General features: G+C 37.8%; 2 protein-coding genes across 2 annotated transcripts in view; one reads left to right on the forward strand and one right to left on the reverse strand.

Moving 5' to 3' along the window:
* LOC128256357 (sarcoplasmic calcium-binding protein, alpha chain) overlaps positions 1–17,607 on the reverse strand; it is a 236,863-nt gene that overhangs the window by 181,388 nt on the left and 37,868 nt on the right. The window lies entirely within an intron of this gene.
* Positions 2,503–17,607, forward strand: part of LOC128256356 (uncharacterized) — a 170,145-nt gene continuing 155,040 nt past the window's right edge. Inside the window, exon 1 of the mRNA XM_052986654.1 lies at positions 2,503–3,869. Within this exon, the coding sequence (XP_052842614.1) occupies positions 2,534–3,787 (1,254 nt within the window). The 5' untranslated portion in view covers positions 2,503–2,533 and the 3' untranslated portion in view covers positions 3,788–3,869. The remainder of the gene's footprint in view (positions 3,870–17,607) is intronic.

Below are 17,607 nucleotides of genomic sequence, written 5' to 3' on the forward strand. Positions count from 1 at the left end.
ACCAAGGGGATGGACACCCTATGTCATCCCAGGAGCTGGCCCAGGAGCTCCTCCTGGACGAAAGCTGCGAAGAAGCCGAGGTTACCGTGATAGCCGGTGGTGGAGAGACTTGCTCTCTCTCTTCACCAGACCTCACGGAGCATCAAACCTCGGAGTGATGGCTGCAACATGCAGCACTCGGCTAGCCCAGGTAAACATCCATCGGGCCAAAGCAGCATCTGCTGTCTTGGCGAGGATGTTTACCTCCCAACACCTCGGGCTAGCCCTTGTACAGGAGCCATGGTGGCACCATGGCATAAAAGGCCTGTACACGAAGGACACTAAGGTAATATGCGATCCAGGAGGATCACCTCCCAGATCATGCATCGTTATAAGGAAAGATATCAATTATAGTATCTTTTCAGAGTTCATGAGCAGAGACTGCGTCGCCGTAACCATCAACGGCACAGAAGCTGCACCGAAACAAGCAGTGGCCTCCGCCTACTTTGCCGGGGAGGAGGCCTGTCCACCGCCAGGAATACCCGGGCTAGTAGACCACTGCCGGACGAACAAGATCCCCCTCATCATAGGATGTGATGCCAACGCACATCACGTGATCTGGGGTAGCACTGATGTCAACAACAGAGGTGAGCAATTACTAGAATTTATTTTAAACAATAACCTAGAGATCTGTAATGTCGGCGCCAGGCCGACATTTGTTACTAGGGTACGAGAAGAGGTGCTAGACATAACTCTAGTAACCAATTCTTTTAAACACCACATTAAGAACTGGCATGTGTCACCAGAAGAATCAATGTCAGACCACAGGACAATTTTGTTTGAAGTAGCCTTCAAAACAAAAAGATGTAACCCTAAAAGAAACCCCAGAAAAACAAACTGGGACAAATTCAGGTCAACTCTAGAGCTCAATCTTTCCAACGAACCGTCAGGATACCCTAGACATCCCTTGGAATTAGACAGAGCGGTAGACAACCTGGGCCACAAAATAGTAAATGCCTTTGAAGACAGTTGTCCTCTAGGTAGACAGAGGCGGGAAACAGACGCACCATGGTGGAATGCTAGTCTCGAACGACTACGAGTAACCACTCGGAAGCTTTTCAACAAACCAAAAACTGATAGAAACTGGGAACTATACAGGCAAAGCCTGACGCTCTACAACAAAGAGATCAGGAAGGCCAAACGGAAAAACTATAGGAACTTCTGTGAGGCAATAAGTAACGTCAACGAGGGCGCGAGACTGCAAAAAGCAATGGCTAAAAGTGCAGCGGATAGTAATTTAGCCCTGAGGAAAGGGAATAACACCTTCACCTCCACGGATCGGGAGAAATTGGAATTGCTATTTGACACGCATTTCCCGGGGAATACTCCCACTATGGGAAACGCAAGGCGTGATCAACATAGAACCCCTAGGACAGTAGCCAGTGACTGGGCAACAGCCAAATCTATAGTTACGCCCGAGAAACGCAAATGGGCTATTGGAACCTTCCAACCATTTAAATCACCGGGATTAGACATGATCTCTCCAGCTTTCTTACAGTAGGGGCAGGAACTACTCCTAACCCGCCTAAGAAGACTAATGGTGAGCAGCCTAGCCCTTGGGTATATCCCAAGTGCATGGTGCAGCGCTAGGGTGGTCTTCATCCCCAAGATCGGGAAGAAAGACATCACCAGCCCAAAGTCCTTCAGACCTATCAGCTTAACTTCGTTTTGTCTTAAAACGCTGGAAAAACTGGTAGACTACAACATCAGAAGTACAGCTCTCAGAGACTGTCCGCTGCAAAACACACAGCATGCATATAGAGCAGGCCGTTCAACAGACACTGCACTTTATCAACTATGTCGCACCCTAGAAGGGGCAATTGACAGCAAAGAAATAGCTATCTGTGCCTTTCTAGACATAGAGGGAGCCTTCGACAACACATCACATGATGCAGTTCGAGCTGCCCTGTCCAGAAGGAACATAGACACTACTACGAGCAAATGGATTGGCAACCTACTTGAATCCAGGCAAGCAACATGTACACTGGGTTCGGAAAGAGTGACAATTGCTACCAGCAAAGGCTGCCCGCAAGGAGGAGTACTGTCCCCTCTGCTATGGAGTCTGCTAGTAGATGACCTTCTCAGCAAACTTGCTGGAAAAGAAATTCAATGTCAGGGATACGCCGATGACATCGTGATAATCGCCAGAGGCAAATTTGAAGCGACACTCTGCGACATCGTCCAACTCGGACTAAGGACAACGCTAGACTGGTGCAGGGAGGTTGGACTCAACTTAAATCCTGCTAAAACAGTCATCGTTCCTTTCACAAGGAAGTACAAACTACAGAGAATGAGACAAATCTCACTGCTAGGAACTCCTATAGAAACTAGCCGAGAGGTTAAATATCTAGGAATCACGTTAGATAGTAAACTGACTTTCGCTTCCCATGTCCAAAAGACATTGGAAAAGTGTTACAGAGCACTCTATACCTGTCGGAAAATTGCTGGGAAATCCTGGGGAACCGGGCCTCAGATAATACGATGGCTATACTTAATGATCGTGAGACCAATCCTCACGTACGGAGCACTTGCATGGGGCAAACGAGCTAAGCTCATCAGCATGCAAAACCAGCTAGGAAAACTACAAAGACTTGCCTGCGTATGCATGACAGGGGCAATGAGAACCTGTCCTACAGCTGCCTTAGAAGTTTTGATGGAGCTAACACCACTCCACTATGTGATTGATATCCAACGCAAAGCTACACTCCTGAGAATAAGCACTGAGGGCACAGGTAGTGGTTGCATTCTAAATAGCAGGGATGCGACTAATTTGTTAGGTGAGGTGCCCCTAATACTCCACCCTAGGGATGAAATGACAGCCGAACTAATCTTCGAGCAGAACTTCACAGCACACCTAGGCAATAAGAAAGATTGGACCACACTGTCTGAAGTGCATCCGATGGCTAAACACACCATTGCATGGTACACAGATGGATCCCTGACACAACAAGGCACGGGCCTTGGAGTGGTAGGGCCTCGCATAAAATACCACGAATCCCTTGGCCAATACACCAGCATATTCCAGGCTGAGGTATGTGCCATTGGACGTTGTGCAGAGCTCAACATACAGCGTGGATACAAGGAAAAGGACATATCGATCCTTTCGGACAGCCGAGCAGCAATTACTGCTTTACATAGCAACAAAATCACCTCAAAGCTAGTCCTAGAGGTGAAGAGTAAGCTAAATATACTGGGCAGCCGAAACAGGCTGGCCCTCAGATGGATTCCGGGACATAAGGATATATCCGGAAATGAACTTGCCGACAAAATGGCAAAACTAGGAGCCGAACAGCCCCTGGTAGGCCCAGAGCCCTACTGTGGCATAGGGAGGCACACTATAAAAGAATACCTTAGGAAAGCGGAAGGCGCCATGAGACAAGAACACTGGAGAAATACCCCAGGTCTAAGGCAAGCCAAAACTCAAATAAATAACTATAACAAGAAGAGGTTCAAGGAACTTATTCAACTGGGGAAAAACTCACTTAGGATCGTTACCGGATTACTAACCGGGCACTGTAGACTGAAAAGTCACCTAGGTAAGATGGGAATAACCAGCAGTGGAACTTGCAGATTCTGCGACATAGAGGACGAAACCTCTAGACACATCATTGCAGACTGTCCGGCGTTAGCAAGCATAAGATGTAAAATCTTAGGAACCAGAACTCTTACACCTGAGCTCCTAGTAAGAATCAACCCACTAAAGCTCCTCGACTTTATTCGAGGAAGTGGGTTGATATCTGAGCTGTAGGCTCTGAATGGGGGTACAATAGATCTTATAGGTCGCGGTACACTGACACCCCGATATTAATAATAATAATAATCAACGCTCGGTCTCCCCTTTGCCTTGAATATAAAGTAATGCTATAAAACTCGGTACTAAAACCTATATGGATGTACGGCTCCCAGATATGGGGGTATGCCAGCAATAGCAATATTGACATAGTCCAGCGAGCTCAGTCGAAGATCTTGAGAACAATCTCCGGGGCACCGTGGTACGTTCGCAACGAAAACATACATCGTGACAGAACAGAAGGAAAAGTTCTTTACCAAGCTATCTTTGCACCCTAACCACTTCGCGAGAGGTCTAACAAGGTTAAGCAACCAATCACGTCTCCGTCACAATGTCTTATCCACCCAGCGACCGACTTGAGGGACGCGCAACCAGAATGCAGCCTTAGTATACTATTAGATAAATTTTAATGTTAAGATTCGTAAACTTATTGTTAGTCTCCAAACCAAGAAAAGTTTTAATAAATAAAAGCAAAGTACAAAAAAAAGGACTATAGGACGGGCAAGAAAACTGATTTTCAAAATATGTGGTTGCTCGATCGGACTTGAATGTTCTTTACAGTCACTGCTATTCTAGGTATTTAAACCGGTGTAAAACCAAATTTTCAGCAGTTTTATAACATTGAAAAATACAATTTAAACAGGAAAAATTTTAGTTTTTCCCCGGTAATAACAGAAAATTATCTTCAAAGGGGTTTCGAAACCACAACGTTAACATACTCTCCAGAGCCGGACGGTCTTCCTGGATGCGTGCTTAAGTTTTGATATCCAACTGTTTGTAAGCCGATTCTTAAACTGTTTCTATTGTCTAGCTTAGCATCAGTTTTTTCAACTATCTGGAAATATTCTTTTATTGTTCCACTCCATTAAAAGGGAGGAAAGTCTGATACTCACAATTATAAAGATATTTCTAAATTGTCTGCAATACCTGAAGCATTTGGGCGCATTATTACTTCTCATTTGCAACATTTGTGTTTCTCGTTAATATCACCTTATCAACATGGTTTTGTTAAGCGAAGGTCTACTACCAAGAACCCACTTAAATTGACAACTATTATAGTCAAGGGATTTAATAATAAAATGCAGACCGATGTTATACATAGATATTTTAGTAAGGCTTTTAATTCTGTTAACGATTCTCTTCTTTTATTTAAACTTGAATTTCAAGTCATTTGAATGGAAGAACTCAGAGGGTTATTTTTAAAAACGCAGTTTCCAATATGATTAACTTAACATCTGGAGTGCCATTCGGGCACATTGCTAATTACTTTATTCACCAATGATCTTCCTTCTGTCATAACACATTCTTGAGTATAAATGTATGATGATTAACTTAACATCTGGAGTGCCTCAGGGTAGTCATTTGGGCCCATTGCTATTTAATTTATTCATCAATGATCTTACTTCTGTCATAACACATTCTCGAGTATTAATGTATGCTGATGTTGTAAAACTTTGTCTGTGCAATCGGGTTTCGGTTTACAATCGGATGTTGATTGTTTTCAGAAATGGTGTCAATCTAACCTCTTAAATTTGAATTGCCTTAATTTAATGACTTTTTATAGGGGAACGCCTTCATTTATTAGCTTTTCTATTTATAATATGTCACTGGACCGTATATATTTGGTCAACGATTTAGGAGTTCTTCTTGACACAAAATTAAAATTCGACTGTCACATAAAGTCTACTGCTAAAAAGGCTATTAGTGCTCTTGGATTAATTAAGCGATAGTCAAAAGAATTTGATGATCCGTATACAATTTAATAATAGTTTAGTTTAGTTACTTCCCATTTCCGTCCTAATATTGTGCTCCCGTTTGGAGTCCCCAATATCAAGTACTCATTAATCGTAAAAAAAAAATTTCTTCTTTGCGCCCTTCGTGGTTTGAACTGGGATCAAAACGTAAGGTTGCCTTTTTACTCTAGTAGATTATTATTGCTTAATTTATCTACTTTTGTAATTCGTAGAATCATGCTTGGAACTATTCTTATGCACAATCTTGTTAAAGATGATATTATCTCCATAGAATTGGTAAACCGCTTATCTTTGAATGTGCCTTTTGGACCAACCCGCAACTACCATCCTCTTATGTAGCCAAGATGTACCTCAAATTTTGGCCTGCATACACCCTTCTATATCAATATCGATATATAATCTATATAATCAAATTTGCAGTTCAACCTCTATCGCTGTCTAAGCAAGAAGTGAAGCAAACTTCGGCAAGCCGAAGTACATATACCCTTGCAGCTCTTGCAAACAAATTTAATTTCTTGAAAACATTAAAACTATGATTTACTTACGAATATATTTAAAAACATTGATGATATGATGATTTGCAGCTCAATTATTCGATAGTTCCTATGGCAGCTATATGATATCGTTTTCCGATTTTAATTTAATTAAAAGCGTTATTCTAAACTGTCAAATTATTAAGAGTTCAAAAAGAATTTAAAAAAAATTACAAAACATAATAGATACATTTTTAAAAATGTTTTTTTTTTTTAATATTCTTATTGTTCCCATAAGAGCTTAATGTTATATTTGTCCGATTTTGATGAAATTTAAACCGTAATTCTAAAACATTTAGCCATTACTAAATGTCGAAGAACTACAAAGAAATTTAAAAACAGCAAGCTTATAATTTTTTTTTCATTTTATTTTCCAATTGTTCCTATGGGAGATATATGCTAAAGTCGTCCGATCCGGCTCGTTCCGACTTATGTACTACCTGCTATAGAAAGACAACTTTTGGGAAAGTTTCATTTAGATAGCTTAAAACTGATAGACTAGTTGGCGTAGATACGGACGGACAGCCGGGCAAGGCTAGATCAACTCTCCTAGTGATGCTGATCAAGAATATATATACTTTATAGAGTCGAAAATGTATCTTTCACAGCGTTGCAAACTTCTGACTTAAATTATAATACAATCTGCAAAGGTATAAAAACTACAGTTTTAACATATTTACACCGTACTTAGTTTTTGTTTTTTTATAAATGTTTCTATATGTTATTTGTGTTTTCCTCGCAAACTCGATAACTGCTCACCATGCTAGTATGGCCCGCGCGTAACGAGCTCGTGCTTGGTTTCATTGTTGTTTGTACTGTTTATAGTGCATCAACGTTCAACAATACACTCTTACTAAGTGATGAGGTACCAAAAGGAGTGACCTTGCGTACAACTGATTCGAAATGTTTACTAAAAATTGGAAAAAAGTTTTAGCAAGAATTGATGTTAGCGTTACGTACACCAATGTACTTATTGGCTTATGTCAGTTCTTCCAAAGGCTTGAGCAGCAAGTCGGTATATATTAAAAATTAGCCAACTTAAAGTGGCACCATGGGAAAAGGCCTTTGAAAAATTTCAACACAATCTTTTAAAATAAAGGGCAACAAAATAATAACAGCTTTAAGAGTAATGCTACTCAAGCCGGTCACCCTATTTTAAATAATGAAAAAGAGAAAGAAGCGATATTGTTTACATTACATGACTACCCATTTCACTGGAGGTCATACAGGTATAGCTAGAAAATGTTAAAAAAAAAATAAATAAAAAGGAATTATTATTAGAAAAACATGACACGCGAAATTCCAAATATATTTGTCCCAAAAGCCAAAAGTCAAAGACGACTAAACATATCAAGACTACATTAACTACCACTGAAACCCCACAGACAGTTTTTGACAGGGTAATTGTGGTTACGATCGGTCCAGTACCTAAGTCTGAACGAGAAAATGAGTGCAATAGCAAAAGTGCAAAGACTGTAGCAAAAGCTATATTTGAAGAGTTTAATAAAATTAAAAGCGTAATTCTGAACTGTCAAATAATTAAATAATAAAAAAGAATTTAAAGAATTTAATTTAAAAAAAATTACAATTAAAAAAGTTATTTTTTTTTTCTTGTTATATGTTTATTGTTCCCATGGGAGCTTTATGTTATAGTCGTCCGATTTTGATAAAATTTAAATCGTAACTCTCAAAAATTTAACCATTACTATATGTCGAAGAAATAAAAAAATAAATTAAAAAACAGCATAGTTATCATTTTTTTCATTTATTTTTCCGATTGTTCCTATGGGAGCTATATGCTATGGTCGTCCGATCCGGCTCGTTCCGACTTATATACTACCTGCAATAGAGAGACAACTTTTGGGAAAATTTCATGCAGATCGCTTTAAAGCTGAGAGCCTAGTTCGCGTAGAAACGGACGGACAGACGGTCGGGCAGACAGACGGAAAGACGGACGGACAGATGGACATGGCTAGATCGACTCTGCTAGTGATGCTGATCAAGAATATATGTACTATATAGGGTCGGAAATGTCTCCTTCACTGCGTTGCAAACTTCTGACTGAAATTATAATACCCTCTGCAAGGTTATAAAATGTGAAATACAATAGACCACTAACATATTCATTTTCGATGACTATAAACACTTGACTTAGCATAATATGTTTGCACTGTAGAACAACTTAAGGGAAATGACAGCCACATAACCGACGCGCTATCTAGAATTGCAATCAAGGACTAAAAAAACATTTAAAACAATAATAATATTCTGAAGGTCACTACCAGAAATCAAAGTAATCAAAAAAAAAATCAATTAGATTTACCTAGGCATACTATAACTAAAGCTTCTCAGCCCAACATATACGAAGTTTGGTTTACCTAGGCATACGAAAAATAGTGACCTTGCGTATAACAGATTTTAAATGTTTTTAAAAAAAATGGAAAAAAAAAGTTTTAGCAAGTATTGATGTTAGCGATATGTATACCAATGGTACTATTGACACAGGTCAGTTCTTCCAAAGGCTTGAGCAGCAAGCCGGTATACCTAATATCAGCCAACTCACAGTGGCACCTGGCGAAAAGATCTTTGACACCATATCAAAGGAATCTTTTAAAATAATGGCAACCAACTTTAATAGTAGCAAGACTTACGCCGGTGACCTGATACTGTTTACAATTCATGACGATCAAATTTAAGGAGGTTATACAGGTATAGCTAGAATATTAGCAAAAATAAAACGGCATTATTATTGTATGATGACGAAGAGAAATTGCAAATTATAAAGAGTTTTTAAATAGGAGCGCTTCAACTTTTTTTTTTAATAAAACACAAACGGTTTGACTTTTCAACTATCTTTTTTTTTGTTACATATACATTTAATTATGAAACTCGATATCTTTCGCATGACCACCGCGTGCACGTTTTACGATTTCCAATCGTTGAACCCAATTTTCAATCACTTTTTTGCATAAATCGTTCGAAATTGCAGCAATTTCGCGTTCAATATTGGCTCTGAGCTATTGCAACGTTGCCGGCTTATTGGCATAGACCAATGACTTCACGTAACCCCAAAGAAAAAAGTCTAGAGGTGTCAAATCACATGTGGCCCCGTCCTGTTAAGCATCACTTCGAGCACTTCTTGCTCTCACGGGCACCGGAACATTATGTAGCGAAAACGTAGACTCAAATTTTGGCACTAGACGCTCGATTGTCGAACGGGCTGGCTTGTTAAATGGATCGTAAAAACGATTATTGGATCGTAAAAACGAAAATTTGCACAATTTGCAATCGCTCTTAAAGTGTCTAGCGTTCCTTGATGAAATGTATACTAATGAAGTTTCATATGTCAAGAGAACAAGAAAAAACATGGCGTCGTTCGCCGTCCCTATCGGAAAAAAGTTGAAGCGCACCTATTGAAAAACCCTTTATAAGAAAGTGTCCCAAATGCTAAATGTCAATTATGTCGACTAAACATACCAAAACTCCATTAACTTTCACAGAAACCCCGCAAACAGCTTTTTACAGGGTAATTGTCGATACGATCGGTCGACTTCCTAAGTATGCACGAGGAATATATGCATTTACCTTAATCTGCGATTTTACAAAATACCTCGTAGCAATACCAATTTTTTACATTAAAGTTAACAAATATCTGCCAACAACATAGTAATAAACATAGTACCCGTCGCACATCAAGTGGGAGGGGGCAAGGATAAGTGAGTTATGATGTTTGTTACAATTAAATTTACATAGCCTTCAGAAAATATCAAAAAAATAAAACGCGAAATGGATTATGTACCTCGAAATTCGTCTTATAAATATCGAGGGCAATAGGTGGAAAGTGACGAGTAGACCTTACAAGGATGGAGAACCGTATTTGACCGAAAAGGTAGCTTGAATGTATAAGTCCAAGTATTAATTTGTGAAGGAACATGACAATATGGCAGGTCCGACAATCCTTGAGGGAGGGCAGGTTCAGTAGACGCAGTCTATCCAGCAAGATTGTAGGTGACGATGTGTATCCCAATTTAAACCACGAAAAGCAACAAAAGGTGCTGATAATTGGTATATTGAGGAGACCAAACACATGAACAGTATTCAAGAATTGGACGAACCAAGGATATTTTTAAGTGTGGTGGTATAGGGGTTCTCAAATTCCTTAGATCAACGTTTAAAAAAAGCAAAAAACCCCTTTTGACTTCCCTGCTATAATGCCAATGTGATCAGAGAAGTTTAAGTTGTGGTTGAATCACACTCCAAGGTCTGATACGGAATTTATGCTTTCAAGACCATTCGATCCAATATAATATCATTCGATCTAATAGAATAAAAGGACATAAAGTTACATTTTGAGTTGTTTAAAAACAGAAAATTCTGGATGCACCGAGAATGCAGATTGTTCAGATGGGCTTGCAAAAGTTTTTGGGATTTAGGGTTCGATAACGGTAAACAAAGTTTTGCGTCGTCAGCATATGGACATCATAACATGAGAAAAGAGAACTAGAGGCAAGTCATTTATGAAAACTCCAAACATTAGAGGTCCTAAGCGTCTCCATTGCGGAACACCTAAGGTCACGTGCACAAAGTTAGTGAATGTGCTTTTAAAAGCTACTCTCTCAGTCCGACTCAACAGATATGTTGTAATCAATTCATAAAGCCATGCTGAGTTGGGGACACTACTGAGATACATTGGTGCTGTAGCTAAGCGGTAATAAGCTGTTCAAAAAGCATGGGGATCGTACTCAGTTTTGCAAGTCCGCGGTAGTTTTTAATGTCCGATTTGCTTTCCTTTTTATGAACTGGAATGAAAAAAGATCAATCCAACCTTCAAGGAAATACGAATGTAGGAGTCATATCTGAAAAAGTTTAGATAATGATTTGCACAAAGCATCGGCACATTTTTTTTATAACAAAGCTCGGTACAAGATCAGGAACTGTTATGGGTTGTCTTGGAATTCTATTTTTAGGTAACTATTGTAACATTCTGAAATGTGGACTACGAAATTTGAACGAGCAATTAGATACCTCGAACGGTCAACTTGCAGCCCGTTTCTCTAAATTTCTTAAAAAGTCTGGACATGGAGTTTTTCAGGAAAGAGAGTCTACGAGAGAACCATGGGGGCTTATGAGACGCGTTTGCAGAGGGAAATGAGGGCACGAACGTATTCTACAATGTGTAAGGAATTATCGTTTGAATCTATAAATGACCAATCGAGTTCCGATAAATGCCTATTCATTTCTGCGAATTTGTCGCTGAAACAGCGACAAGATGCTGGTTCGATTTCGGGACATGACAGTAATGGAGCTGATGCTTCTAAAGTAACCTCAAGTGTAGGATGGTAAGCGTCTTCAAGATTGGAGAGAGGGCTAATTCGAATTACGTATGCATTGGCGAACTCCGAGGCACAAATGAGGTCTAAAACTTTTCTGGAGCAGTTCAAGACTGAGTTCAGTTGTCCAATTAAATCAGTTGATGGCATCCAAGATATGACAGGGAGGTTAAAGTCGCCCAAAACAATAAGATGATCGTTATAGCCGAGGGTTGAATCCTCTGTATTTGACCCAAATGCTGAAGGTAGAGGCTAAAATCAGAACAAGGGGGAATATACGAGAATGATATAAAAATAATAATCATGAAGCTTAGTCCAAACTGCAACAAACTCTACTAGGCTGTCCGAAGTCTTATTCTAAAGTACGGTCCAATGAAGACGTCCATTACGGACATGGGAACAGAATATAATAATTCAAATAACAAAATTTATGTAGGAATTATAAATTATACAAAAAATAACTTCTAATAACTTCACCAAACTTAGGAACCGTGGAGCAAATCCACCCAACACTTAACGAGTTTATACGCACATACATCTCAGTTGACCAAACGGATTGAGCTGTATGGCTAAAATACTTCGTATATTGCTTTAACACAACCCACTCTTAAATGCTAGATAACAATAAATAAAAACAAACAATTAGGTATGATTGCTTAGATTTTAAGTAAAAAATAGGAGACCAAGTTCTATTAAAAAGTGAAACTGGCCATAAGCTTAACTTTAAATATAGAGGACCATATAAGTAGAAAAAGTAAAAAAATAATAATAATTTTTTAATTTTTAATGTGGCTACACATAAGTATTTACATACAAATATACATATATACATAAATATACATATAAAAAAAAACATATCGTATATTTAATTTTTTTTTTAATTCTTCGACATATAGTAATGGTAATAGTAATAGTAGTAGTAATCATAATTTTAATGTATGTATTAAAAAATATTTAATTCTTGCAATAGCTTCAAGGGTATATGAACTTCGGCTTGCCGAAGTTTGCTTTCCTTCTTGCTTTTTAATAAAATCAAGAAGAATACCCGGTTCTCAGCTTACTTATTTCATAAATATGCCCTTTAAAAACAATCGCGTTTGAAATGTCGCCATCTTAATTCGCAATTCTAGAATAAACTTGCGATGCGTGAGTGATATCCAACGTTTATACGGACAGACAGGCGGACATGGTAAGATAGACTCGGCTATTGATTTTCATCAATATTCCTCGACGTATCTCAAGCTTTCGATCGAGTCTGGCTCGATGGCCTCATGTATAAAATCAAAACACACTTGCCTACATACACTCATTAGCTACTTGAGTCGAATCTCTACAACACAGTCTTCGCAGTAAGTTGCAACACAACAACATCGGTCGACTACATTATCAAAGTGTGAGCCCCCCAAGGAAGCTGATATTCCTATAAACGAGTAAATAACAAAATCTACGTTCGCTGACGACACTGCAGTCCTAAGTAGCTCAAGGTGCCCAAGCCGGGCAACAACACAACTAGCCAATCACCTCATCGTAGTGGAGAGGTGGCGTTTTTAAAATAAATGAACAAAAATGTAAACACAATACATTTAATCTCAACAGGCAAACATGGCCTCCACTTTCATTGAATAGTACACAGATTCCCCAATTCAACGAAGTAACGTATCTTGGCGTTCACCTCGACAGACGACTATCCTGGAGAAGACACATCGAACTGCATATAACCTAAAAGCCAGTAGCTTCCAGTGGATCTTAAAAGCTCAATCGCCCCTGCGTCATGCTATACAACTCCTCTCTCAAGCTCAGCTGAAAATATGGCTTCCGGCTATGGGGGAACGCGAGCAGCAGCAACAACATAAAACTATCACTGGAACCCAAATCACCTCGCAAGAGGTTTGACTCGGGTTTCCATTAGAAACCGCCTACAACGCAAGGACCCTTAAGTCCATCAATCATTTTCAGGGTCCCATAACTCAAAACCACTTCTACGACTATTAGTTAGGTTTGATACACTTATTGTTAGAATCAGAAAGGAAAAGATTCAATAAATAAAAAACAAAGCAAATAAAAAAAAAACCAGCGCCAAACTCTTTTCAAAGAATGATGTCAATTGCATTTTCAGCTATCGAATATTCGCAGGCGTTCATGTATATGGATGCCCTAATTGTCATCGGTTGTTCAAACGTTTATTTAGGAAGCACAACCTTAAATTGCATTCCGAAAAGTGCTCATTCAAGTGCACTGATAATGGTATGTTATAGACAGCAAAGGCTAGAAGATTCGTTGCATTTTCGAATTACTACAGACGTCTTATTTTAAATTTAAATTTTAAATTTCTCTGATTACTCACGCCTCATAACTAGATTATGTAACAAGAATGACAAATCCGAATGGACAGAAGAATGTCAAAAATCACTCGTTTATCTGAAAGTTCAATTGATGAAACCCAAGTTAATACAGTACACAGTACTCTCCAGGGCCGGACGGGCCAGGAAGTGCGTGCTTAAGTTTTGTGTTAAACTGTTTCAATTGTATACCTCAACATCAGTTTTTCCAACTATCTGGAAAGATTCTTATATTTTTCCACTCGATAAAAAGCGAGGAAAGTCGGATGTTCAAAACTATAGAGGTCTTTTTAAATTGTCTGCTATACCTAAAGCATTTGAGCGCATTTTTATTTCATTTATTTCATTTGCAACAGTTGTGTGTTTTACCAATGTCACCTTATCAACATGCACCCAGAAAAATAGTAGACTTATTTTTAGGCTATGCATTACCTTAAAAATTCAATATGGACTAAAATTTCAGCTTTGGGTATCGCATTACCTAAAACTCTCAGAATATGGACTATTTTCTTACTTTTAAGGTTATGGGTTTTAGGTCACTTGCCTTATTAAAAGTAGTCCATTTTACCTAAAAATGTTTAGCTGCTTTCAAACCATTTATGTGAAACATATTGATAAAATATTATTGGTAAACAATACAATGTATGAATAAGTTGCTTATTGTTAAACAGTTAATAAATTATGGAACTCTTTTAAGTTTAACTTCGCTTAAATATTATACTGTAAGATGTATGCTAGAGACATGCGGTATTTCGATAGATAGATTTTCATAAAATTTAAAGCTATCGCTATCGTCTTAAAACCGGCGGCATCACTTAAAGACTTAAATTTTCTTGAAAGTGCAAGTGCAAGTCGCCACTTATTCACATCCATACACACATACATATACAAATGAGTAGTTGACTCAAAATCTCATTAAAATAAATTGTCTTGGAATCGAACTAATGCTCAGTTACCATACAAAAGTAGCGCAAGTGGTTATTTATTCGTGCGTGAGGCGTGCGTTTCATATTTATTATTTAATATGTTTATGTTTCTTATTAGATAATTAGAGATGTTAAGTTGAAATATCCAGACGTAGAACTAAGTTTGGAAAATAAGTGGATCACAATCCGAACTAATGAAAAGAGTTCGAGTAAGAAAGGGCAAAGGAGCATTACAGCCTAAATACATAGGTAAACAAACTAAAGTATGATGATATAGGCAAAGGTAAGTTTTATATCCGTATACATTTTTCATATTTATACGTCTATATTTGCAGAAGCGTTATATGTTGGGATATTATTTTATTATAAACAAATAGACGCGAGTAATTAATTAATTAATTTAAAACAAATAAATCAATATAAATAATAAAAATAAAACTAATTCAAATTTTAGTTTTAGGGCATATATGTCCTGAAAATTGGAAAACCTGGTAAATTTTTACCCAATTTTATGGTCATCTTTGATTGATTTTTTGGGTCATAAGTGACCTAAATTCGGACTTGGAGTTTTCTCAAGATTATAGGTCGCCGTACCCTAAAAATAAGCTAATTTTTTACCCAAAAGTTAAGGTTCTGAGTATCCTTAGTCTGTTCTTCAAATTTTAGGCTGTCAATAACCTAAAATATAGGCCCTTTTTTCTTTAACTTAAGGTCATATTTGGCCTGAAATCTTGAGGTCATGGATTCCGAAATTTTAGGCCATAAATAGTCATAGCGTCCTTTTTAGGTCATGTTTCCTAAAATTTTAGGTCATTTTCGGACTTTTTAGGTCTTTTTTCTCTGGGTGTAGTTTTGTTAAGCGAAGGTCTACTATTACGAAACTACTTGAATTGACATTTATTATAGTTTAAGGATTTAATAATAAAATGTAGAATGATGATATATATACAGATTATAGTTCTGTTAATATAAAATAGATCAGCTTAACTTGAATTTCAAGTTAGAAATGGAAGAACACAGATGGTTATTTTAAAAAACGCAGTTTCCAATATGATAAACGTAACATCTGGAGTGCCTCAGGGTAGTCATTTGGGCCCATTGCTATTTAATTTATTCATCAATGATCCTTCTTCTGTCATAACACATTCTCGAGTATTAATGTATGCTGATGTTGTAAAACTTTGTTTGTGCTATAACAACTTGCAATCGGGTTTCGGTTTACAATCGGATATTGATTGTTTTCAGAAATGGTATCAATCTAACCTCTTAAATTTGAATTGCCTTAACTTAATGACTTTTTATAGGGGAACGCCTTCATTTATTAGCTTTTCTCTTTATAATATGTCAGTGGACCGTATATATTTGGTCAACGATTTAGGAGTTCTTCTCGGCACAAAATTAAAGTTCGACTCTCACATAAAGTCTACTGTTAAAAAGGCTATGAGTGTTGTTTGATTTATTAAGTGATGGTCAAAAGAAATTGACGAGCCGTATACAACTAAACTACTATTTACTTTGCTTTTCCGTCCTAATTTAAAATATTGCGCTCCCGTTTGGAGTCCCCAATATCAAGTTCACATTGATAAATTGAGTTAGCAGAAAAAAAAAATTTCTTCGTGGTTTGAACTGGGATCAAAACGTAAGGTTGCCTTCTTACTCTAGTAGATTACTATTGATCAATTTATTTACTATTGTAAATCGTAGAATCATGCTTGAAACTATTTTTATGCACAATATTGGCAAAGGTAATAATGACACCATAGAATTGATAGGCCGCTTAACTTTTAGACCAACCCGCAACTACCATTCTCTTAACTTGCCAAGATGTACCTCAAATTTTGGTCTACATGAACCCTTTCATGTTCTTTGTAATAATTATAATAATCGAAATGAAAAAAACGAGGTCATAGTTGGTTATAAATCTTTATAACACAAGTTGTGTTATAAAAAGAACTCCCTCGTGTGATGAATGTTTAAAAAAAATTGTGTTATAAAGATTTATAACGAATTATGATCTCCAGTTTTTCACTTCGATTTATGTATACAAAAAAATACAAGGTCACTAAAATCTACTACAATAATCAAATTTGCATTTCAACTTCCATTCCGGTCTTAAAACTACAGTTTTAAATTACTTGTCCACTTTTTTGTACTGTTAATAGTGCAACAACGTTCGAAAATATATATTTGTGTATGTTTTTGTTCTATATTAACGGCTATGCCGTTAGGCCTGTTGACGGTTGATGCCCCGGCAAAATTGCTGACCGTGCAATAAGCCGGATGCTCGTGCGCAGACGGCAAACACTGCATATTTGCGTGGCCGCTGCGAGCCTCTGTTAGCTTTAAGTCAGTCCCTTAAGTTCATTTCTGATTAAGATTCAATAAAGAGCACATCGCTCATAAAACAAACTCCGGCAACCGCAGGTAAACAATTTATCATTTGAACACTGACTGAGTCTCTAGGCCAGCAGTGAACGGAGGGCAGTTACCCTCCCAACGTAACCTTCCTAAATCATCATTTGGGAATTCTAAGGCCAGCCGGCTAAGAGCCAGCAGCCAACAACCAACAACCAGCAGCCTGCAGTCAGCAGCCAACAACCAACAATATATATCATAAATGGTCGTGAAAGCACACACAAGTACATCGACTATAATAGGGATCATACAATTATTCAGAAAAAATATACTTAAAGAAATACAAACGAAAATATATCTAAATCAACGATACTCAGAGTGGTTCACACTAATAAGCAAGCACGAACATGTCGTTTTTAAACCACTGAGCGGGTTGACTCGCAGCAAAGATTCCGATCGGGGTGGAAAAGAAACAGGCCTGAACGGGTCGAAACGCTCACACAGACTTGTGGATGAAATGCGACGAGCAGCTACTTGATAA

The sequence above is a fragment of the Drosophila gunungcola genome (assembly GCF_025200985.1).
Source record: "Drosophila gunungcola strain Sukarami chromosome 2R unlocalized genomic scaffold, Dgunungcola_SK_2 000015F, whole genome shotgun sequence".
Lineage (NCBI taxonomy): Eukaryota > Metazoa > Arthropoda > Insecta > Diptera > Drosophilidae > Drosophila > Drosophila gunungcola.